Raw genomic sequence first — 25251 nt, 5'->3', positions numbered from 1 at the left:
GGTGGGAGGACTACATCGTAACATATTTCCGATGTCGTCCTCCCACCACAGGGACCGAAAGTGATGCGTTCGTGCGACATCGCTCTCCCGCGCAGGCTCAGTGCAGCTCCCTTCTTCCCTCTCCCGCGCAGGCGCAGTGCAGCTCCCTTCCTCTCACTCCGGCGCAGGCGCAGTGTCGCTCCCTGTCTCCCTTTCTCGCGCAGGCGCAGTGTCGCTCCCTTGTTCCGCGCAGGCGCACTGCCGGGCGGCGCGGGTTGATCGGAGTGAGGGTCAGAAACAGGCTGGTTGCCCGGGTTACAAGGCCCGCTCTGTGACTGAGGGAACTCGGCTCCATTCAGCACCCGGTCCGACAGCGGCTGCTCAGCCCCGAGTTCAGATCACAGCGAGGGAGGGTCACCGCTCCGGTTAGTAAGTCCGCACAGAAAATGGCGCATTTCCGCCGAGAGCAGTGAAAATGGGGGAGTCTCAGGAGGCCGGAAATTTACAGTGAGGAAAATCTCCAAACTAAGCACACAGTCCTCGAACTGGGGATCTGAGGAAAGGGACAAAATCAAACAAATACTCGGCTTTGAAATTGAATTATTTGTAAGCAGATTAAAAGTCTACATTACATTATTTCACGCTCTCAATATTGTTCTTATTATCTGCTTTGCCACAATTAGATCTCCCAGTGAATGATGGTGTGATTGAGGAAGGTGCTCAGCTCGAAGTAAACAGGGATTGTAGACTGAGGAACAACAGCAGGTGAACCAGCACAGGATTGTGAGCACCAACCAGAGAGAACCCTTCTGATTCAAAGAGCTTCCAATGATCGACTGGGGAGCAAGGTAAGAGAAAGTCCCATTGACTCAGATACACACTGGTCCTGGAGATGGACTGGGGAGAAAGGTCAGAGAGAGTGCCATTGACTCAGATACACACTGGTCCTGGAGATAGACTGGGGAGAAAGTTCAGAGAGAGTCCCATTGACTCAGATACACACTGGTCCTGGAGATGGACTGGGGAGAAAGGTCAGAGAGAGTGCCATTGACTCAGATACACACTGGTCCTGGAGATGGACTGGGGAGAAAGGTCAGAGAGAGTCCCATTCACTCAGATACACACTATTCCTGGAGATGGACTGGGGAGAAAGGTCAGAGAGAGTCCCATTGACTCAGATACACACTCGTCCTGGAGATCGACTGTGGAACAAGGTAGAGAGAGTCCCAATCACTCAGATACACACTATTCCTGGAGATGGACTGGGGAGAAAGCTCAGAGAGAGTCCCCTTGACTCAGATACACACTGGTCCTGGAGATGGACTGGGGAGCGTTAGATCTGTGGTTCAGTGCATAAAGAATTACACGGATGCTGTACATAAACAAACAAAAGGTCTTTACTGGAGGAGGGTCCTCTAGACTGGAGTACAGAGGCATGCGCACAGCTTATATACCGGTGTGGTTACTGCCGGTACTACAGTATACAGGAGCTGTAAAAAGTAGTTCTGACTTAAAGCACATACACTACAATTCCTCCCTTTTTAGATTAATAATACCCCCTTAATATTCAAATAACAATTACATTTTTACATGTACATTCAATAACAAAAAGTTCACTTATAGATTCAGTCTTTGGGGTGGCTTCCTGACCCTTTCGGGATAGCGCCTTTCCGGAGGTTCTTGTTCTTGGTGCAGAGGCGATTCTGACCCCTTTTCATCGGGTAGTTCATCGGGTTCCACTGCTACTGGGTCTGAAGTAGATGCTACCGGTATGTTGGGTTCATCCCCAGGTACTCGAGACATGGGGTTGACGTCTTCCTGTGATGCTAAGATCTGATCGACGTGGCGTCTCACAATGTTCTCCCCGACATCCGCTGTGTACATTAATGGCCCCTGCCTTGTACATATCATTCCGGGTTGCCACTTCTCTGTTCGATAGTCACAGGCCAAGACTGGTTGCCCTACATTGAAGCTCCTTGTCGGCTTCTCATTGATGTGCTGGAATTGTTTGTCCTCAACATTTCTTCGCACATTTGGTCTGAGCAAATCCAGACGAGATCTCAACCTTCTGTTAAAGAACATCATGGCCAGGGTCTGATTGGTAACTGCATGTGTCACGTTTCGGTAGGCTAATAAGAAATTGTCCATCTTATTCTGTAGTGGAATTTCCTCGTCGCACATGGCCTTTATCGCCTTCTTAAAGGTTTGTACGAACCTCTCAGCCAATCCATTGGTGGCTGGATGATACGGGGCGGATGTGTAATGCCTTACCCCATTCCTTTTCATGAATTTTTGGAACTCGTTGGACACAAACTGTGGTCCATTATCAGAGCAGATCTGCTCTGGCAAACCGTTTCTGGCAAATATGGTCCGTAGGACTGCAATCGTTTTCTCTGTAGTGGTTGAAGATATCTTTATCACCTCAGGCCACTTTGAATGAGCATCCACTGCTATTAAGAACATTGAGTCCATGAATGGACCAGCGAAATCAATGTGCACCCGTTGCCATGGAGAGGAGGGCCACTCTCATGGGTGTAGAGGGGCATGTGGTGGTGCATTTTGGACCTTCTGGCATACTAAGCAGCTCTTAGTTAGGTCTTCGATTTGTTGATCGATTCCCGGCCACCACACATAAGCCCTAGCAAGGCTTTTCATTTTCACTCCCCCCAGATGACCTTCATGTAGCTCCTTTAGCACTCTCTCCCTTAACTTGGGTGGAATCACCACTCTGGATCCACACATCACTGTCCCCTGGCATACTGACGGCTGTGCTCTTCTGGATGAGAATGCTGGCAACAGTGAGTCGCCATGTGTTGGCCATCCCCTCATCGTCAATTCATATACCCGTGACAGCATCAGATCATTGCGGGTCTCCCTCTCTATATCCGCGTTTGTTACTGGCAATCGTTCAATTATCGATGAATAAAATATCTCGATAGGGTCCACTGCTGGTGCTTCCTCCACTGTAGGCAGTGGCAGGCGCGATAGCCCATCAGCGTTCCCATGCTGTTTCGTGCCTTTATATTCTATTTCATATTGATTCGCCCCTAGAAACAGGGACCATCTTTGTAACCGCTGTGCAGTCATTACTGGCACGCCCTTCTTAGGATTAAAGATGGAGACAAGTGGTTGGTGGTCAGTCAGCAAGGTGAACTTCTGCCCATGCAGATAATGGTTGAATTTTTTTACTCCCCATACTAGGCTGAGGGCCTCCCTGTCAATCTGGGCGTAGTTGCGCTCGGCTGAGGTAAGTGACCGAGACGCAAAAGCCACTGGCCTCTCCAACCCGTCTGGGAATTTGTGCGACAGCACCACTCCAATGCCGTAGGGTGATGCATCACATGCCAAACGAATTGGTAGTGCTGGGTTGAAATGGGCCAACACCTCTTTTGATGTGATCAATTCTTTACACTTCTGGAAAGCTCGTCTACGCTCGTCATCCCACTTCCATGGTACCCCTGTTTGCAGTAGGGTGTTCAGCGGGTGTAGTACCGTAGACAAATTTGGTAAGAGCTAGTAATAGTTTACCAGCCTGAGGAACGACCTCAGTTGTGACACATTTTCCGGTGCTGGAGCCTTGACTGCTGCCTCAATCTTGTCAGGGGACTTATGTAACCCCTCTTCATCGATGACGTGGCCGCAATACGAGAGCTGTTTCTGGAAAAACTCGCACTTGTGGTGATTAGCTCGTAGCCCATATTCCTTTAATCTGGCGAGCACCTTCTCCAAATTAGCGAGGTGATCACCGTCATTTTCGCCCGTGACCAAGATGTCATCCAAATAACACTGGGTCCCTGGAATCCCTTGCAGGACCTGATCCATCGCCCTTTGCCAGATAGCCGGAGCCGAGGCTACTCCAAACACCAGCTGGTTGTATTGATAGAGACCTTTATGGGTGTTGATCATAAGGTAATGTTTCGAAGCTTCTTCTACCTCCATCTGCAAGTACGCCTGGGCTAGATCAATTTTGGTGAAGCGTTTACCACCAGATAGCGAGGCGAAAATATCCTCAATTCGTGGAAGCGGATATTGCACCGTGTGAAGGACTGGGTTCACTGTCACCTTAAAATCCCCACAGATGCGGATCTTCTTTGGTTCCCCAGGCATATTACTCAATGACCTCTTCATTACAGGGACGATGGGTGTAGCCCACTCGCTCCAGTCCACTTTGGACAGTACTCCTGAATGTTCCAACCCTTCCAGCTCTGCTTCAACCGCTGGTCTGGCCTTCAGAAACTTTGGGCTTGCATTATCCTCTATTTTAATTGTTGCTGTTATTCCTTTTAGTGTTCCTAGTCCCTCCTGGAACACTTCTTTTGCGTCAGTTAGCATTTTTGACAGTCGTCCAGGTGTGACGTCGTCACCCTTTTTGGCCTCCACCTTCAGTGCCTGTATGGAATGCCAATCTAAATGTATCTTCTGGATCCACTCACGTCCTAGCAGTGGTGGTCCTCCATTTGGCAATACATATATATCCATTTTAGGTATTTCCTGACCTTCATATGTCACTTTCACCCTTATTTTTCCTTTGGGGTAGACTTTTTGCCCCGTATACGTCTTCAAGACAATCTCTGTAGCTTTCAAGGGTATGTGTGAAAATAGCCGCTTGTAGTCTCTTTGATTTATGACTGTTAGAGCTGACCCTGTGTCCAATTCCATTTCCACTTGGACTCCGTCTATCTTGAGTGTAACCCAGATAGTCTGGTGATCCTCTATTTCGGTTACATTATGTAGTTTCAGACAACCCAGCTCCTTGCTTCCAGAGTCTGTGTCACTTTTCTGTTCGTCTGAACCACTGTCCATCACCTGGTGTACCTTTTTGTACTTCTCCTGTGGAGATTTCTTACTGTTGGTTTTCTTCCCAGACCTGCAGACCCTTGCTATGTGTCCTGCTTTCCCACACTGTCTGCACACTTGGTCCTTGAACCAACAATCTTTCTGGTCATGTGTTGTTCTGCCGCAGCGATAGCACTTCCTTGTTCCATAGGTCATTTCATTTGTGCCGTATTCTTGCGGTCTCCGTTGTATCTCTGCAGCGCCCCTTGCGGCTGCTTCGTGTGATACTGCCATATTGAAAGCTTTGTCCAGCGTAAGGTCCTTTTCTGATAGAAGCCGTTTCTGGGTTCCTTCACTTTGTAGCCCACACACAAACTTGTCCCTTAACGTGTCTGCTAGTCCCGCTCCAAACTGGCAGTATTTCGATAGCTTGCGCAGTTCCGTTAGGTACTCAGCATTGCTTTCGTCTTTGTGTTGGTTCCTTTTATGGAACTTAAATCGTTCTGCTATCAGTAGCGGTGTTGGGCTTAAGTGGTCCTGTAGGATTTCTACTATGCTTCCAAAATCCTTGTTTACTGGCTTCTCTGGGGTTATTAGATTCCGCAGTAACCCATAAGTTTTTGCACCCATGGAATTTAACAGAACCAGTGCTTTATTAGCATCTGGCACTTCATTCGCCCTGCAGTACACCTCAATACATTCCACATATGTCGCCCAATCTTCGACTTCATTGTCGAACGTAGAGATACTGCCACTCTTCGGCATCCTTGGTTGTGCGTTATCTATCCCCAATGGCGCCTCCCGCGCTTCCCCTTCTTCTCCGCTGGCACAAAATGGCATCTCCCGCGCTTTCCTTCCTTCCCGCACTCGCCCGTCTTCTCCGCTGCGGCTTCGCAAAATGGCGTCTCCCGCGCTCTTCCTTCTTCTCCGCGGCTCAATGGCGCCTCCCGTGCTCTCCCTGCTTCTCTGTGGCTCAATGGCGTCTCCCGCGCTCTCCCTGCTTCTCCGCAGCTCAATGGCGTCTCCCCTTGCTTCGCCCCGTGGACCCTGATCAGCCCGTGATCCCTGGCTGTGCTCTGCGCGTTCTTCTCTTGATATTTGTCGACGCCGCTCGGTCTAGAACCCGGTTGTTTCTTACCCTCTCTCTCTCTGGTTTTGCAGTGTTTTTCCACGACGCCGCTCGGTGATCAATCCCCGGCTGCGTCCTGCTCTCTTCACCCTTTTTCTTACCCCGTCGACGCTGCCCGGCTCTCTCTCTCTGCCGTCGGTCGGCTCCAGCCGCCGCTGCTCGGGAAGGGTCTGATCAGGACCTGTCGTCGGTCTCTTACTGCTCGTTGTGGCTGGGGAACCAAGCCCATCGCTCCACAGCCTCCCCAGCGAAGATGGATCTCTGCCTGACTGCTGGGCGGTTGCTCGCGGTCGACGCCCGTGTTCCTGGACTTGACTATTTTTTTATTTTTTGTTTTGTTTAATGTTGCAGGTAGATTCGCATCAACACTCGTCACCACTGTTAGATCCGTGGTTCAGTGGATAAAGAATTACACGGATGCTGTACATAAACAAACAAAAGGTCTTTACTGGAGGAGGGTCATCTCTAGACTGGAGTACAGAGGCATGCGCACAGCTTATATACCGGTGTGGTTACTGCCGGTACTACAGTATACAGGAGCTGTAAAAAGTAGTTCTGACTTAAAGCACATACACTACAGGGAGAAAGGTCAGAGAGAGTCCCATTGACTCAGATACACACTGGTCCTGGAGATGGACTGGGGAGAAAGGTCAGAGAGAGTCCCATTGACTCAGATACACACTGGTCCTGGAGATGTACTGGGAAGAAAGGTCAGAGAGAGTCCCATTGACGCAGATACACAATGGTCCTGGAGATGGACTGGGGAGAAAGGTCAGAGAGAGTCCCATTGACTCAGATACACACTGGTCCTGGAGATGTACTGGGGAGAAAGGTCAGAGAGAGTCCCATTGACTCAGATACACACTGGTCATAGAGTCATAGAGTTATACAGCACAGAAAGAGGCCCTTCGGCCCATCGCGTCCGTGCCGGCCATCATGCCCTGTCTAATCTAATCCCATTTTCCAGCATTTGGTCCATAGCCCTGTATGCCCTGGCATTTCAACTGCTCATCCAAATGCTTCTGGAATGTTGTGAGGGTTCCTGCCTCTACCACCCTTTCAGGCAGTGAGTTCCGGATTCCAACCACCCTCTGGGTGAAAAAGTTCTTCCTCAAATCCCCTCTAAACCTCCTGCCCGTTACCTTGAATCTATTCCCCCTTGTTATTGACCCCTCTACTAAGGGAAAAAGTTCCTTTCTGTCTACCCTATCTATGCCCCTCATAATTTTGTACACCTCAATCCGGTCCCCTCTCAGCCTTCTCTGCTCCAAGGAAAACAACCACAGCCTATCCAGTCTTTCTTCATAGCTGAAGCGCTTCAGCCCAGGTAACATCCTGGTGAATCTCCTCTGCACCCTCTCCAATGCAATCACATCATTCCTATAGTGTGGCAGCCAGAACTGTACACAGTATTCCAGCTGTGGCTTTTTTTCACAGATTCACAGAATCCCCACAGTGCAGATAGAGGCCATTTCGGCCCATCGAGCCTGCACCGACACATATCCCACCCGATCCCCGTAACCCCTACACCAACACATACCCCACCCTATCCCCGTAACCCCACGTATTTAATCCCCCTAACACTAAGGGTCAATTTATCATAGCCAATCAACCTAACCCACACATCTTTGGACTGTGGGAGGAAACCGGAGCACCCGGAGAAAACCCACGCAAACACGGGGAGAATGTGCAAACTCCACACAGTCACCCGAGGCCGGATTTGAACCCGGGTCCCTGGCGCTGTGAGGCAACAGTGCTAACCACTATGCCACCGTGCTGCCCCGGGCTTAACCAGTGTTTTGTACAGCTCCATCATAACCTCCCTGCTCTTATATTCTATGCCTTGGCTAATGAAGGCAAGTATCCCATATGCCTTTTTAACCACCTTATCCACCTGTTCTGCTGCCTTCAGGGATCTATGTACATGCACACCAAGGTCCCTCTGATCCTCTGTCTTTCCTCGGGTCTTACCATTCATTGTGTATTCCCTTGCCTTGTTTGTCCCTCCAAAATGCATCACCTCACACTTTTCAGGGTTAAATTCCATTTGCCACTGTTCTGGCCATCTGACCAACCCATCTATATCGTGCTGCAGACTGAGGCTACCCTCCTCGCTAATTACCACCCCACCAATTTTCCTGGAGATGGACTGTGGAGAAAGGTCAGAGAGAGTCCCATTAACACAGATACACACTGGTCCTGGAGATGGACTTTGGAGAAAGGTCAGAGAGAGTCCCATTGACTCAGATACACACTGGTCCTGGAGATGGACTCGCCCCCTGACCCTCCCGCACTCGCCCCCTGTCTTTCCCACACTGTCTGCACACTTGGTCCTTGAACCAACAATCTTTCTGGTCATGTGTTGTTCTGCCGCAGCGATAGCACTTCCTTGTTCCATAGGTCATTTCATTTGTGCCGTATTCTTGCGCCCTGACCCTCCCGCACTCGCCCCCTGACCCTCCCGCTCTCACCCCCTGACCCTCCCGCTCTCGCCCCCTGACCCTCCCGCGCTCGCCCCCTGACCCTCCCGCGCTCGCCCCCTGACCCTCCCGCGCTCGCCCCCTGACCCTCCCGCGCTCGCCCCCTGACCCTCCCGCGCTCGCCCCCTGACCCTCCCGCGCTCGCCCCCTGACCCTCCCGCGCTCGCCCCCTGACCCTCCCGCACTCGCCCCCTGACCCTCCCGCGCCCGGCCCCTGACCCTCCCGCGCTCGCCCTGATGGGGCTCTTCTCAAGTAAACCAAGCGTTGCAATAAAACACCCGCAGAATCAAGGCCCTGCTCCTGGGGAAGGTGATCAGGCCCCAGGAACCAGTACAAGTGAGCAAAGTCATGGTCAAGGCCCTGCTCCTGGGGAAGGTGATCAGGCCCCAGGAACCGGTACAAGTGAACAAAGTCAGGGTCAAGGCCCTGCTCCTGGGGAAGGTGATCAGGCCCCAGGAACCAGTACAAGTGAAGCGACTCCTTCTCCCGGAGATTTATGAAACATGAATACACCAAGAGTTGACCAAAAATCAGGTTAGTAATATTAATCAAAGAGTCAATTTCTGCTGTAAGGAGGGATGATATCTTAGCAGGTTCCTCTAATGAGGCCATATGGGTAGAACTTAAAAACAAAAAGGGGCCAAGCACTTTGCTGGGAGTGTACTATAGGCCCCCAAACAGGAAAGGGGAGATAGAGGAACAGATATGTAGGCAAATCTCAGAGAAGTGTAGAAATAATAGGGTAATAATTGTTGGGGATTTCAACTTCCCCAATATTAACTGGGATAGTCAGAGTGTGAAAGTCCTACAAGAGAGGGGGCAGTACTGGACCTAATTAGAGAGAATGTCGCAGGGCAAGTGGTAGAAGCGTTAGTAGGAAAGCATTTTGGTGACAGTGACCGTAATTCGGTGAAATTTAAGGTGGTTATGGAAAAGGACAAAGATGGACCGGAAATAAAGGTTCTAAATTGGGGGAAGGCCGATTTTAATATGATAAGGCAGGATCTGGCCAAAGTGGACTGGGATCAGCTACTTGTAGGAAAATCCACATCAGAGCAGTGGGAGTCTTTCAGAAAGGAAATAGAGAGAGTACAACGCCAACATGTTCCCGTAAAGGTCAAGGGTGGGACCAACAAGCCCAGGGAACCCTGGATGTCAAGGGACATACAAGAATGGATTAGGAAAAAAAGGGAGGCTTTTGGCAGATACAAAGGACTAAAAACAGTGGAAGCCCTAGAGGAGTATAGAAAGTGCAGGGGGCTACTTAAAAAAGAAATTAGGAGAGCGAAGAGGGGTCATGAAAAAACACTGGCGGGCAAAATAAAGGAAAATCCCAAGGTCTTTTATTAGTATATTAGGGGCAAGAGGATAACCAGGGAAAGAGTAGAGCCCATTAGGGACCAAAGTGGCAATCTGTGTGTAGAGCCAGAAAATGTAGGTGAGGTTTTAAATTAATATTTTGCATCTGTGTTCACTATGGAGAAGGACGATGCGGGCATAGAAATCAGGCAGGGAGTTTGTGATATACTTGAACAAATTATTATTGAGAGGGAGGAGGTACTAGTGGTTTTAACGGGCTTAAAAGTGGATAAACCCCCAGGCCCAGACGAGATGTATCCCAGGCTGCTGTGAGGCAAGGGAGGAGATTGCAGGGGTTCTGGATGGATTGGAGGGTAGCTAATATTACCCCACCATTCAAAAAAGGTGGTAGAGAGAAAACGGGGAATTATATCGGTTGTGGGGAAAATGCTAGAGTCCATTATAAAAGATGTAATAGCAGAGCACTTGGAAAACAGTGACAGGATTGGACAAAGTCAACATGGATTTACAAAAGGTAAATCATGCTTGACTAATCTACTGGAATTTGTTGAGGATGTACATTAAATATATTCAAGAAGGAGTTGGATATATTTCTTAAGGCTAAAGGGATCAAGGGGTATGGGGAGAAAGCAGGGACCGGGTACTGAATTTTGATGTTCAGCCATGATCGCATTGAATGGCGGAGCAGGCTCGAGGGGCCGAATGGCCTACTCCTGCTCCTATCTTCTATGTTTCTATGCTTCAGTTTGATCTGGAGTGGAGATGGAGGAGAAGCTGCTGGGTTTAACCCCCAGTACTTCTGAGCCCAGGAGGACGCAACAATTTCCAATGTTAGACTGTCAAGGGAGGTGGATTCTAGGGGAGATTAGGTTGTTAAACAGACACTGTCTGTACAATGTAAAAGAGTATTCTTTTAGGAACAAGTATTTTGTACAGGCTTTTAATCCAGTTTACATCTACAGATTTGTTTTAATTCATTCTTGGGATGTGGGCGTAGCTCGCAAGAGCAGCAAATATTGCCAATCCCCAGTTTCCCGTTGAGAAGGGGGTGGTGAGTCGCCTTCTTGAACTACTGCGGTCCGTGTGGTGAAGGTATTCCCACAATGTTGTTCGGTAAGGAGTTCCAGGATTATGACCCAGCAACGATGAATATATCTGAGTCAGGATGATGTGTGACTTGGAGGGGAACTTGGATGTGATGGTGCTCCCATACAACAGCTGCACTTGTCCTTCTAGGTGGTGGAGGTTGCGGGTTTTGGAGGTTCTATCAAAGTTCTGGTCGAGTTGTCGATGTACAAAGTTCCTTTCCTTCGCCCCCTCCCCCTCCCACTCCCACCTCTCTCTCTCCTCCCATAGAGTCTTGTGTAGGCCCAGACCAGGTGGTGGATTCCCTTCCCTGAAGGACATTAGTAAACCAGTTGGGTTTTTATCACAATCCGGCAGCTTTCATGGTCACTTTTTTCTGGTGCCGGCCCCACAAATGACCAGATTCATTGAGCTCAATTTCACAACCTGCCTTTGTTTTCTTGTGGGTTGTCTCTCACGCTCCCTGTTTTAAATTAATTTTACAGGGCACTGGAAGGGGAGGATTTACAGACGGTAAGCTCAAACCAAACATCACGTCAAGATCTGACAGAGTCATTCAACTCATCGGATCTGAATATCACCGGCCTCTGAACATGGAAGCAAAAAGCACCATTCACAGCGGGGAGAAACCCTACACGTGTTCTGTGTGTGGACGAGGCTTCAGCCAACCCTCTGGCCTATCGAGACACAAGCACATTCACACCGGAGAGAGGACGTTCACCTGCTCTGAGTGTGGGAAGGGATTCACGCAGTCATCCACCCTGCTGACACACCAGCGAGTTCACACTGGGGAGAGGCCATTCACCTGCTCTGAGTGTGGGAAGGTATTCACTCAATCATCCAACCTGCTGATACACCAGCGTGTTCACACCGGGGACAGGCCGTTCACCTGCTCTGAGTGTGGGATGGGATTCACTGATTCATCCAACCTGCTGAGACACCAGCGCGTTCACTCTGATGAGAGACCTTTTAACTGCTCAGACTGTGGGAAGTGCTTTAAAACTTCCTGGGAACTGATACGCCATCAACGTGTTCACACTGACGAGAGACCGTTCAGGTGCTCTCACTGCGGGACTGGGTTCAGGCAGTCATCTGAGCTCACTGTGCACCAGCGCACTCTCACTGGGGAGAGGCCGTTCACCTGCTCCATGTGTGGGAAGGGATTCACTCAGTCATCCACCCTGCTGACACACCAGCGAGTTCACACTGGGGAGAGACCGTTCACCTGCTCTGAGTGTGGGAAGGGATTCACTGAGTCATCCAACCTGCTGAATCACCAGCGAGTTCACTCTGACGAGAGACCTTTTAAATGCTCGGACTGTGGGAAGTGCTATAAAAGTTGCGGGGAACTGAGACGCCATCAACGTGTTCACACTGACGAGAGACTGTTCAGGTGCTCGCACTGCGGGACTGGGTTCAGGCAGTCATCTGAGCTCACTGTACACCAGCGCACTCACACTGGGGAGAGGCCGTTCACCAGTTCCGTGTGAGGGAAGGGATTCACTCAGTCATCCCACCTCCTGACACACCAGCGAGTTCACAAGTGACTGCAGGGTTTGGATTCTGCTGTTGTTGCTGCTGTTAATCACATCCAGGACTGAACCATGTTCATTCTGACAGTTAGGGTTTGTTTCTGCTGATGTTAATAACCCCTATAACTGGGCTGGAGTTTAATATTCTGGATAGATGTCAAATAAACCAGATTTGTTTTAAACACATTGTTGTAGATTTTCTTCTTTCCCACCTGAGTGTTTAGCATCACCTGGCTGGAGCTCAGAAAGTACAATCTGGGGGAGGATCGTACGGCGGGAACAGAACTCCAGCCTGGACACAGTCCTTCAGGGCCACACTGAGAGGGGCAAATGGCACTTTGGTCTTTCTTCTCTCTCTTCACTGACAGCAAAGTTGCCGTGCGGGTTAATCTCGTGGCGTGTGAGAAATGTGTCCCAGCCACTCTCTGCCATGGTTCAGCGCTCCTGGGCATGGAACAGAAGGCTCCTTTAGGAATGCACTCAGTGCTTTTTTTTTTAATGGCCTTATTAACCTGTGTCGCTACTTTTAGTGATTTGTGTATCTGTATCCCTGGATCCCTCTGCTCCTCCAGCCCATTTAGACTCTTAGGGGGAAATTTGGTGGCGCCCCCTTTGGGTCGCTAACGTCACTGGGGCTAATTTTAGCCCCCTGAAAAAGTTAGCGCCCCTGTGCATTAAATTCAGTGGTAGCACCCCAAGCAGGAGGCAGGGTGCTACTGGAAGCGCTCCCCTCCCTCTTGAGGCACTACCAGTGAATTTCACGGTGCTTCGTGTAACAGCGCCACGCCCGTCGGCACATAGCACCGCGTCATAGCAGACGTCCCTGATTAAAGCAGAGGGACCTAGCACTGCGCACACCGGGGCCCTGCTGGACCACTGGGGAGCGGGGTGTCAGATCAAGAGGAACGCCGGGCTGAGCGATCGCAGCCGACACCCCGAAGAAGAATGGGGAAGGGGGCAGGTGCTGGCAGTCGGCCAAAATAATAAGTTGCCACCCGACACCTGCCCTTTAAGTGGCGAAGCCGCGGCTGCAGGAATGACCCCTGACCCTGTCAGACATATCGTCCGGCAATAGGTCAGGGGTCACAACCCAAGGTCGCAGCCGGGGTGCTGCGCACGGCGATGACATCATTGCCGGCTGTGCAGTGCCGCGGGGCACAACCGGCTGCCGCCGCCGCTAACCTCCCACTGAATATCGCGGGAGGCACAAAGCAACCCAATTTCACCCCCTTGTCCAAGTAGTGAGTGGCCTCCTTATTCTTCCCACCAAAACACACCACCTCACACTGATCTACAGTGAAATTCATTAACACACCACCTCACACTGATCTACAGTGAAAGTCATTTGCCAATTACATGCCCATTCTGAAATTTATTAATATCTTCTTGCATTTTGTCTTCCTCAGGATTAACTCTACCTCCCAATTTGGTGTCATCGACAAATTTTGAAATTGTTCTGATTCCCGAGTCCAAATTGTTTCTGTAAATGGTGAACAACAGTGATCTCAGCTCCGATCCCTGTGGAACACCACTTCCCAACTTTTGCCAGTCTGAGTAGCTGCTCCCAACCCCTACTCTCTGTTTTCTGTTTTGTGACCAGCTTGCTATCCATAAACAGTATGTAAGATCTACAAGATGACCCAGGTCAGGCCGTGTGGAGTGAAGGGCCCGGCAGCAGAATGGATGGAAAGCTGGCTACAAAACAGAAATCAGTGGGTTGGAGTTAAGGGAAGTTTGTTGCGATCTTTCCATCCATTCTGTTGCCTGGCCCTTGACTCCACACGGCCTGACCGTGGTCATCTTGTAGACCGTACATACTGCAGACACAGTGCACCAGTGGTGGATATTGAGTCCTGTGGCAGGGGCGCTGATGAAGCGCATTTCTCTGTCCGTGAGTTTTGAGGCATCGCTAGTGGCGTTTTTCACCTCTTTCCACCTTTAAAAAAACCTTGCTGGCAGTTTATTAAAGCCATTAACAGCCGCTCGGGTGGGACACACCAATAAATGAGGCCTTGTTTCCCTCACAATGACAGGCCTGAACCCGAGTTAGAAAACATTTAGTATTTAAACCAGACTGGGCGGGGCCTGAGGTGCGAGTTAGTAACGGAAAGTTGGTGGCCAGCGTACTTCACACCAGGGCTGAGGACCCGGGGACTCAGGTTTCTGTGTCATTTATTGATTAATTTTGTTTATTGCTCAATCTCAATCAGACTGGCGGGTCATCTTGCTGTCTGACGGAGGTGAGGGTCCCCAATGGAGGGCTCTCTTTGCGGGGGTCCTTCCCAGCACCATTGGGGATCTGGGGTGGAGACTGTTGCAGGAAGCTGTCATGTGCAACAGATTTGAAGCTCCTTTCCAGACTCCAAGGCCAGATGTGTTTTTTGCAGCCTAGAGGAGTCCATGGGCCGTGTATATATTCAGTGTGAGAGGTTACAGCCCCTGTGTAGTTCCCTGAAGGGGCTGCTCCTCAACTCTTGGTTACACTTTAGCCACACACTCCTAATCTTTGCCCACCTGGTGCGGAGGGGGGTGGGTAAGTCAGAGGATCTTCTCCTGGACCTACTCTTTGGCCTGGCGAAAACAGCAATTTGAAGGTCCAGGATGGGCGGGGCCCATGGGGGTTCACTCTGGTTGCCTGCCTCTCTCTCACGGTCTTGTCCCTGCCCGGGTGGCCCTGGAGAGGGAGCAGGTGGTGTCCACCGGTTCACTTGATACCTTCCTCGACCGGTGGACACAGAAGGTATCAAGAGGCGATAATCGATCCTCAATCACATTGTGATTTAATTATTAATTGTGTGTGTGTCACAAATACATTTCTTCTATTTTGATACAAAAGCTCTACTAGCCATGTTAAACTGCTCGTTATTTAATCAGGGCTGCAGCTGCTGAAAGGTTGACTGTACTGGGGTTTGTGGCCAGAGCTGGCAGACGTGTTGTTCTGAAGTCTGATGTCTCACACCTGAAGAGTCTGTTTCTGTCGTGTTGTAATGACCTTTTTCTGTTGCCTGGTGTCAGAAATAGAAATCAAAGGAAGATGATGCCTCACTCTGTTAATCAACTCTTTGGCACATTTCCATTTCTTAATTTACAAAGATCACAACTCCATTAGTGAACAATGGATTGCCAGTCTGCCACTTTTTAGTGAGGCTTGAAAGAATTCGCTGTGAAGCTACACCTGCCCATCTGTCTGTGTGTCACTGTGTTTGGATTGTGTTAGACAACAGTCCTAATATCTCGCCTACATTCATTACAATTTTTGAATGTTAGATTGTACTTGGAAGAAGTTGAGTTTGAATCTGACAATTCTGAAATTGGGAGCTTTTAATGATTTGTTTTTCACATAACTATACAGTGATGTGATCAGTCAAGGCAAATTAAAAGATGGTGCTATTTACTGAACACAACTCGGTCGGGTGGGGCTGGGGTCGATGGTGGGTTAGGTGGGGCCGGGGGAGGGTCGGGTGGGGTCGGGGTAGGTGGAGGGTCGGGTGGGGCCGGGGTCGGTGGAGGGTCGGGATGGGTTGTGTGGGGTCGAGTCGGGTGGGGCCGGGGTTGGTGGAAGGTCGGGTGGGGTTGGGGTCGGGGGAGTGTCGGATGGGGTCGTTGGAAGTCGGGTGGGGCCGGGGTCGGTGGAGGGTCTGGTGTGGCCAGGGTCGGTGGAGGGTCGAGTGGGGCTGGGGTCGGTGTCGGGTGGGGTCGGTGGAGGGTCGGGTGGAGCCGGGGTCGGTGGAGGGTCGGGTGGAGCCGGGGTCGGTGAAGGGTTGGGTGGTGTCTGTGGAGGGTCGGGTGGGGTCATGGTCGGTGGAAGGTCGGGTGGGGTTTGGGTCGGTGGAGGGTCGGGTGGGGTTGGGTTGGGTGGGGCCGGGGTTGGTGGAGGGTCGGGGTCGGTGTGGGGTCGGTGGAAGGTCGGGTGGGGTTGGGGTTGGTGGAGTGTCGGGTGGGGTCGTTGGAAGTCGGGTGGGGCCGGGGTCGGTGGAGGGTCTGGTGGGGCCAAGGTCGGTGGAGGGTCGAGTGGGGTTGGGGTCGGTGGAGGGTCGGGTGGGGATGGGTTGTGTGGGGTCGAGTCGGGTGGGGCCGGGTTCGCTGGATGGTTGGTGGGGCCGGCATCGGAGGAGGGTCGGGTAGGGTTGGGGTCGGTGGCGGGTTGGGTGGGGTCGGTGGAGGGTCGGGTGGTGCCGGGGTCGTTGGGGGTGTCGAGTGGTGCCGGGGTCGGGGGAAGGTCGGGTGGGGCCGGTGGAGGGTCGGGTAAAGTCACCCATGATAACTTCTGTGCCCTTATTGCACGCGTCTCTACCTCTGCATTACTGTCTGGAGGTCTGTATACCACTCCCACAACATTACATGAGGTCAGCCCACTGGATGGAACCTCAGGTGCCCTGAGCTTGATCTCCAGTCCCGACTGCCCCCTTACATCAGTTTCCCCTCACTTTTATACCCTGCAGTGATCCATCTCTGGCACTTGACTCTTCTTTGTCTTCTCTGCTGGGTTTTGGCAGGAAGCAAGGAAAAGACAGCTGGAAGTTCGCTAATCTGTGATTTACAAGGACACATTCCCTGGTTCCCAACAGTTACTTTTCTTCAGTAATGTTCTCATCATCCCTAAACTACCATGCCTGCTGTTAATTATGTTATTTCTTATAGTTTCACAATTATACGTATGAACAGCACACATTATAATTTAATCTATTCTACTACTCACTCTGCTTTAAGCTTATATTGTGTTTAATAACAGACAAACTCTGTTGTTTCCCTTGATGATTACAGATTCCAACCAGTCGATTCAGTGAATAGAATGTCTTTTCAGTGTTGCCATAGCGACCTGGCTACAGTGAAACACCTGTTTGAGTTTCTAACTGAGACTGAAGTTCTCTTTCCCATAATGCATATTACATAAGACATTTGATGTCAATGAATTTTCGCCTTATGTTAATATCTCTAAAACCTACAAGAAAGAAAGATTTGCATTTATATAGCACCTTTCACCACCTCAGGACGTCGCAATGTGCTTCACAGCTAATGAAGTACTTTGGAAGTGTAGTCACTGACAGTGTTGTATTGTAGGAAACAAGCGGCTCAGATACACAAACCTTTAAAAGTGGGAGGACAAGTTAAGGCTCACGGTATTAAAGGGAGTGGGGCAGCGTGGATAGGAAGTTTTGTAAAGGACAGAGAGTAGTGGTTAATGGATGTTCAGACTGGAGGGATGTAAACAGTGGTGTCCCCCAGGGTCAGTGTTGGGACCATTGTGCTTCTCAATATAGACAAATGATCTGGGCTTGGGTTTATGGAGCACAAGATCAAAATATCTAGATGAGACTACAATAGGGAGTGTGGGGAACTGTGAAGAGTGATTTCAATGTGATATACATGGGTTAGTAGATTGAACAGGTAGAGATCAGATGAAATTTAATGTAGAGATATGTGAAGTGATATATTTTGGGAGGAAAAATGAGGGGAATTGTACATTTTAAGCTGAAACATACAAGATTTTGAGGGTTATTGACAGGGTAGATGCTGAGAGGTTGTTTCCCCTGGCTGGAGTATGTAGAAGTAATGGGCATAATCTTAGGATAAGGGGTCAGCCATTTAAGACTGAGATAAGGAGGAATTTCTTCACTCAGCGGGTTGTGAATCTTTGGAATTCTCTGCCCCAGAAGGCTGTGAATGCTGAGTCTTTGAGTATATTCAACGCTGAGCTAGATAGATATTTGGACTCTAGGGGAATCAAGGGATATGGGGATCGGGTGGGAAAGTGGAGTTGAGGTCGATGATCAGTCATGATCTTACTGAATGGCGGAGCAGGCTTGAGGGGCCATGTGACATACTCCTGCTCCTAATTCTTATGTACTTATGTAAAACTTTAAAAGGTACAGTGGTGTTCCACAGGGATCAGTGCTGGGATCACTGTTGTTCATAAACGATTTGGACTCGGGAATCAGAAGAACAATTTCAAAGTTTGTCGATAACACCAAAAAAGGTAGAGTTAATACTGAGGAAGACACAATGCAAGAAGCCATTAATAAATTTCAGCATTTGGGTGTAATTGGCAAATGAATTTCACTATAGCTCAGTGCGAGGTGGTGTGTTAATGAATTTCACTGTAGATCAGTGTGAGGTGGTGTGTTAATGAATTTCACTGTAGATCAGTGTGAGGTGGTGTGTTAATGAATTTCACTATAGATCAGTGTGAGATGGTGTGTTAATGAGTTTCACTATAGATCGGTGTGAGGTGGTGTTAAAGAATTTCACTATAGATCAGTGTGAGGTGGTGTGTTAATGAATTTCACTATAGATCAGTGTGAGGTGGTGTGTTAATTAAATTCACTATAGATCACTGAGGTGGTGTGTAAATGAATTTCACTATAGATCAGTGTGAGGTGGTGTGTTAATGAATTTCACTATAGATCAGTGTGAGGTGGTGTGTTTTGGTGGGAAGAATAAGGAGGCCACTCACTATTTGGACAAGGGTGTGAAACTGGGTTGCTTTGTGCCTCCCGCAATATTCAGCGGGGGGTTAGTGGTGGCAGTAGCTGGTAGCGCCCCGCGGCACTGCACCGCCGGTAATGACGTCATCGCCATGCGCAGCGCCCCGGCTGCAAACTTGGGTTGTGATCCCTGACCGATCGCCGGACGATATGTCCGACAGGGTTAGGGGTCGTTCCTGCGGCCGCGGCAACGCCACTTAAAGGGCAGGTGTCGGGCGGCAACTTTTTATTTTGGCCGACTGCCTGCACCTGCCCCTTTCTTCTTCGGGGTGTCGGTTGTGATCGCTCACCTGGCGTTCCTTTTGATCCGACACTCCGCTCCCCGGTGGTCCAGCAGGGCCCCAGTGTGCGCAGTGCTAGGCCCCTCCCCTTTAATCAGGGAGAGAGGTCTGCTATGACACGGTGCTATGTGCCGACGGGCATGGCGCTGTTACACGAAGCACCGCGAAATTGACTGGTAGCGCTTCAAGAGGGAGGGGAGCACTTCCAGTAGCACCCTGCCTCCTGCGTGGGGCGCTACCACTGAATTTAATGCACAGGGGCGCTAACTTTTTTGGGGCGCTAAAATTAGCCCCGGCGACGTTAGCGACCCATAGGGGGCATCACCGAATTACCCCCTAAGAGTCTAAATGGGCTGGAGGAGCAGAAGGATCCAGGGATACAGATACACAAATCACCAGAAGTAGCGACACACGTTAATAAGGCCATTAAAAAAAAAGCACTGAGTACATTCCTAAAGGAGCCTTCTGTTCCGTGCCAAGGAGCTCTGAACCATGGCAGAGAGCGGCTGGGACACGTTTCTCACACGCCTCGAGATTAACCCGTATGGCAACTTTGCTGACAGTGAAGAGAGACAAGAAAGACCAAAGTGCCGTTTGCCCCTCTCAGTGTGGCCCTGAAGGACTGTGTCCAGGCTGGAGTTCTGTTCCCACCGTACGATCCTCCCCCAGTTTGTCCTTTCTGAGCTCCAGCCAGGTGATGCTAAACACTCGGGTGGGAAAGACAAAAACCTACAACAATGTGTTTAAAACAAAGTTGATTTATTTGACATCTATCCAGAATATTAAACTCCAGCCAAGTTACAGGAGTTATTATCAGCAGAAACAAACCCCAACTGTCAGAATGAACATGGGTCAGTCCTGGATGTGATTAACAGCAGCAAAAACAATAAAATCCAACCCCTGCAGTCGCATGTGAACTCGCTGGTGTCTCAGCAGGTGGGATGAGCGAGTGAATCCCTTCCCACACACGGAGCAGGTGAACGGCCTCTCCCCAGTGTGAACTCGCTGGTGTGTCAGCAGGTCGGATGACTGAGTGAATCCCTTCCCACACTCCGAGCAGGTGAATGGCCTCTCCCCAGTGTGAACTCGCTGGTGTCTCAGCAGTTGGGATGAGCGAGTGAATCCCTTCCCACACACGGAGCAGGTGAACGGCCTCTCCCCAGTGTGAACTCGCTGGTGTGTCAGCAGTTCAGATGACTGAATGAATCCCTTCCCGCACTCAGAGCAGGTGAACGGCCTCTCCCCAGTGTGAGTGCGCTGGTGTACAGTGAGCTCAGATGATCGCCTGAACCCAGTCCCACAGTGAGAGCAACTGAAAGGTCTCTTGTCAGTGTGAACACGTTGATGGCATGTCAGTTCCCCGGAACCTTTATAGCACTTCCCACAGTCCGGGCATTTAAAAGGTCTCTCATCAGTGTGAACTTGCTGGTGTCTCAGTAGGTTGAATGAATTAGTGAATCCCTTCCCACACTCAGAGCAGGTGAACGGCCTCTCCCCGGTGTGACTGTGCTTGTGTCTCGATAAGCCAGATGATTGGCTGAAGCCTCGTCCACACACAGAACACGTGTACAGCTTCTCCCTGCTGTGAACGGTGCTTCTTGCTTCCATATTCAAAGGCCGATGATATTCAGTTCCTGATGAATCGAGTGACTGTCAGATCTTGACGTGGTGTTTGGTTTGAGTTTCCCGTCTGCAAATCCTCCCCTTCTAATACCCTGTAAAATGAATTTAAAACAGGGAGCGTGAGAGAGAACCCACTAAAGAGGCAGGTTGTGAAATTGCGCTCAATGAATCTGGTCATTTGTGGGGCCGGCACTAGAAAAAAGTGACCATGAAAGCTGCTGGATTGTCATAAAATCCCACTGGTTCACTAATGTCCCTCAGTGAAGGGAATCTACCACCTGGTCTGGGCCTCTGGCCTCTATGGGAGGAGAGAGAGAGAGAGGAGGGAGTGGGAGGGGGCGAAGGAGATGGACTTTATACATAGAAACATAGAAGATAGGAGCAGGAGTAGGCCATTCGGCCCCTCGAGCCTGCTCCGCCATTCGATGAGATCATGGCTGATCATCCAAACTCAGTACCTCGTACCTGCCTTCTCCCCATATCCCTTGATACCTTTAGCTCTAAGAAATATATCTAACTCCTTCTTGAATATATTTAGAGACTTGGCCTCAACCGCCTTCTGTGGTAGAGAATTCCACAGGTTCACCACTCTCTGGGTGAAGAAATTCTTCCTCATCTCAGTCCTAAATGGCTTACCCCTTACCCTTAGACTATGAACCCTGGTTCTGGACTCTCCGACCATTGGGAACATTCTACCTGCATCTAGTTTGTCCAGACCTGTCAGAATTTTATAAGTTTCGATGAGATCCCCTCTCATTCTTCTAAACTCCAGCGAGTATAAGCCCAATCGACCCAATCTCTCCTCATACATCATTCCTGCCATCCCAGGGATCAGCCTTGTGAATCTTCGCTGAACTCCTTCCATGGCAAGAACATCCTTCTTCAGATAAGGCGACCAAAACTGCATACAGTACTCAAGGTGTGGTCTCACCAAGGCCCTGTACAACTGCAGCAGGACATCCTTGCTCCTGTACTCAAACCCTTTCGCTATGAAGGCCAACATACCATTTGCCTTCTTCACCGCCTGCTGCACCTGCATGCTTACCTTCAGCGACTGGTGCACAAGGACACCCAGGTCTCATTGCACTTCCCCTTCTCCCAATCTATTGCCATTCAGATAATAGTCTGCCTTTCTGTTTTTGACACCAAAGTGGATAACCTCGCATTTATCCACGTTATATTGCATCTGCCATGCTTCTGCCCAATCACCCAACCTGTCCAAATCATCCTGGAGTTTCTCGGTATCATCCTCGCAGCACACACGCCCACCCAGCTTTGTGTCGTCTGCAAACTGGGAGACATTACATCTAGTTCCCTTATCTAGATCATTAATGTATATTGTGAATAGCTGGGGTCCAAGGACCGATCCCTGCGGTACCCCACTAGTCACTGCCTGCCACTCGCAAAAAGACCCGTTAACATCTGCAACTCAACCAGAACTTTGACAGAACCTCCAAAACCCGCAACCTCCAGCACCTAGAAGGACAAGGGCAGAAGGTGCATGGGAGCACCATCACCTCCAAGTTCCCCTCCAAGTCACACACCATCCTGACTTCGACATATATCGCTGTTGCTACATCATCACTGGGTGAAAATCCTGGAACTCCTCACACAACAGCATTGTGGGAGTACCTTCACCACACGGACTGCAGCGGTTCAAGAAGGCGGCCCACCATCACCTTCTCAACGGGAAGATGGGGATTGGCAACATATTCTGGTCTTGCGAGCAATGCCCACATCCCAAGAATGAATTAAAACAAATCTGTAGATGTAAACTGGATTAAAAGCCTCTACAGAAATACTTATTTCTAAAACAATATTCTTTTACATTGTAGGGACAGTGTCTGTTTAACAAGCTAATCTCCCCCAGAATCCACCTCCCTTGACTGTCACACATTGGAAATTGTTGGGTCCTCCTGGCTCAGAAGTACTGGGGGTTAAGCCCAGCAACTTCTCCTCCATCTCCACTCCAGCTCAAACTGAAGCAACAAAAAGACCTACACAGGCAGCCAGGGACCTACCTTCCGTCAGCCTGCAATAAATCTCTTCCCCACAGCCACTGACTAATGGCAGCCGCAGCACCCACAATTCACCGCGCCCCAGAAACCGCTTTATCCAATGCGCTGATTTCCCCGCTGAGAGTACGCATGTTCCCCGGGGCCGCGGGCCATCCTGGGAGCCTGGCTCCTGTCCTTTGTCCCGAGTTGGACTTGCGGCAGCTCGGATGGGGGAGGCGCTGCAACCTGGGTTTCCTGGTGCCAGGGCCCTGGCTGCACGTCCACCGGGCCCGGCTGCTCTGATTCTGATTGAGTTTTTTGACGAGGTAACAGAGAGGGTTGATGAGGGCAATGCGGTTAACGCGGTGTACATGGATTTCCAAAAGGCGTTCGACAAAGAGCCACATAATAGGCTTGCCAGCAAAGTTGAAGGCCATGGAATAAAAGGGACAGTGGCAGCATGGATACGAAATTGGCTAAGTGACAGAAAACAGAGAGTAGTGGTGAACGGTTGTTTTTCAGACTGGAGGAAGGTATACAGTGGTGTTCCCCAGGGGTCGGTACTAGGACCACTGCTTTTCTTGATATATATCTTTATATATATATTAATGACTTGGAGTTGGGTGTACAGGGCACAGTTTCAAAATATGCAGATGACACAAACCATGGAAGTATAGTGAACAGTGAGGAGGATAGTGATAGACTTCAAGAGGACATAGACAGGCTGGTGGAATGGGCGGACACATGGGAGATCAAATTTAACGCAGAAAAGTGCAAACTGATATATTTTGGTAGGAAGAATGAGGAGAGGCAATATAAACTAAAGGGTATAAGACTAAAATGTGTGCATGAACTGAGAGACCTGGGGGTATGTGTGCACAAATCATTGAAGGTGGCAGGGCAGGTTGAGAAAGCAGTTAAAAAAGCGTGCGGGATCCTGGGTTTAATAAATAGAGGCATAGAGTCCAAAAGCAAGGAGGTTATGATGAACCTTTATAAAACACTGGTTCGGCCTCAACTGGAGTATTGTGTCCAATTCTGGGCACCGCACTTTATGAAGGATGTGAAGGCCTCAGAGAGGGTGCAGAAAAGATTTACAAGAATGGTTCCAGGTATGAGGGACTTCAGTTAGGTGGATAGACTGAAGAAGCTGGGGTTCTTCTCCTTAGAGCAGAGAGGTTGAGAGGAGATTTGATAGAGGTATTCAAAATCACGAGGCGTCAGGACAGAGTAGAGAGGGAGAAACTGTTCCCATTGGCGGAAGGGTCGAGAACCGGAGGACACAGATTTAAGGTGATTGGCAGAAGAACCAAACACGACATGAGGAAAAACCTTTTTACTCAGTGAGTGGTTAGGATCTGGAATGCACTGCCTGAGAGGGAGGTGGAGGCAGATTCAATCACAGCTTTCAAAAGGGAATTGGATTAAGTGCCTGAAGTAAAGACATTTGCAGGGTTACGGGGAAAGGGCGGGGAGTGGGACTAGCTGAAGTGGTCTTGCAGAGAGCCGGCGCGGGCTCGACAGGCCGAATGGCCTCCTTCTGTGCTGTAACCATTCTATGATTCTATAAAATATTAGAAAGTTTGTTCCACAGAAGCATGAGGTTTATCTGCTTTTATTGATGAATTTAAAAAGTCTCTATTAAAACCTGAGCCAGTGTGTTGTGAGCCAAAGAGCCTTGTGTCCAATGAGGGGAATAAAGGCCCACAGCCTCCCCTGGCCCCGGGCCCTGAACAAGGGACTGGAGAAACTCGCTGCCCTGTGGATCAGACAATCAGCCGGCGCTAGTCCTGCCCCTCGGGCTCCCCGATTGGTTGGAGGACCTGCCGCCGGCTCGCTCCTCCAGCCCCGCCCCGCTCGCTCCCTATTGGCCGGAAGCTCCCGTCAATCAGGCCGCGAGCCCAGGTCACGTGTCCCCGAGATCACGTGCTCCGTCCAACTGACGCCGCTGGGTCCGGGGCCTCGCGGACTCTCAGGTTTTTCTATTTCTCTTTATTCTCTCCCGATCCACCCCTCCCCCCCACTCCGCACGATTCTCCACCCAATCGGAGCGGAGAAAACTCACTTTGCGTCACCGATCACGACTCGAACCGACACCAAGGCCTTTCCCCGGAATGGCCCGCGCCGACTCCGTCCGGCAGGATCCGAGTGCGCAGGCGCAGCTCTGAGTGGGGGAGCGGGGTTTGGTGTCCTCTGGGCATGCGCGGTTGTTGCCCTTGGTAACCGGGAGGGGTCGCTGTGCCGTACTCAGCCCAAACCGCCGTCCCGTGTGTGCATGCGCAGGCTATCGTCTGTCAATCAACCATCAGCCAGAAGAGGTCGCTGGTGAGACCAGTGAAGAAAGAAACACTTGCATTTCTATAGCGCCTTTCACCACCACCGGATGTCCCAAAGTGCTTTACAGCCAATGAAGTACTTTTGAAGTGTAGTCACTGTTGTAATGTAGGAAATGCGGCAATCAAATAGCGCACAGTGAGCTCCCACAAACAGCAATGTGATAATGACCAGATAATCTATCTTTTTGTTAACTCTGTTTCTCTCTCTACGGATGTTGCCTGGCCT

General features: G+C 50.1%; 2 protein-coding genes across 2 annotated transcripts in view; one reads left to right on the top strand and one right to left on the bottom strand.

Moving 5' to 3' along the window:
• LOC147091904 (uncharacterized) overlaps positions 1 to 25251 on the bottom strand; it is a 42740-nt gene that overhangs the window by 13002 nt on the left and 4487 nt on the right. The window contains exon 3 of the mRNA XM_085976928.1: positions 19982 to 20784. Coding sequence (XP_085833054.1) covers positions 19982 to 20677 — 696 coding nt within the window. The 5' untranslated portion in view covers positions 20678 to 20784. The remainder of the gene's footprint in view (positions 1 to 19981; positions 20785 to 25251) is intronic.
• LOC147091903 (uncharacterized) overlaps positions 71 to 25251 on the top strand; it is a 47080-nt gene continuing 21899 nt past the window's right edge. Inside the window, exons 1-3 of the mRNA XM_085976927.1 lie at positions 71 to 404; positions 663 to 827; positions 11257 to 12100. Of these exons, the coding sequence (XP_085833053.1) occupies positions 11365 to 12100 (736 nt within the window). The 5' untranslated portion in view covers positions 71 to 404; positions 663 to 827; positions 11257 to 11364. The remainder of the gene's footprint in view (positions 405 to 662; positions 828 to 11256; positions 12101 to 25251) is intronic.

Source organism: Somniosus microcephalus, unplaced genomic scaffold, assembly GCF_052327205.1.
Source record: "Somniosus microcephalus isolate GS21.2 unplaced genomic scaffold, FLI_Smic_1.0 unresolved_chr3, whole genome shotgun sequence".
Lineage (NCBI taxonomy): Eukaryota > Metazoa > Chordata > Chondrichthyes > Squaliformes > Somniosidae > Somniosus > Somniosus microcephalus.
The sequence above is the reverse complement of the archived record's forward strand: the minus strand, read 5'-3'. Positions and strand labels throughout refer to the sequence as shown.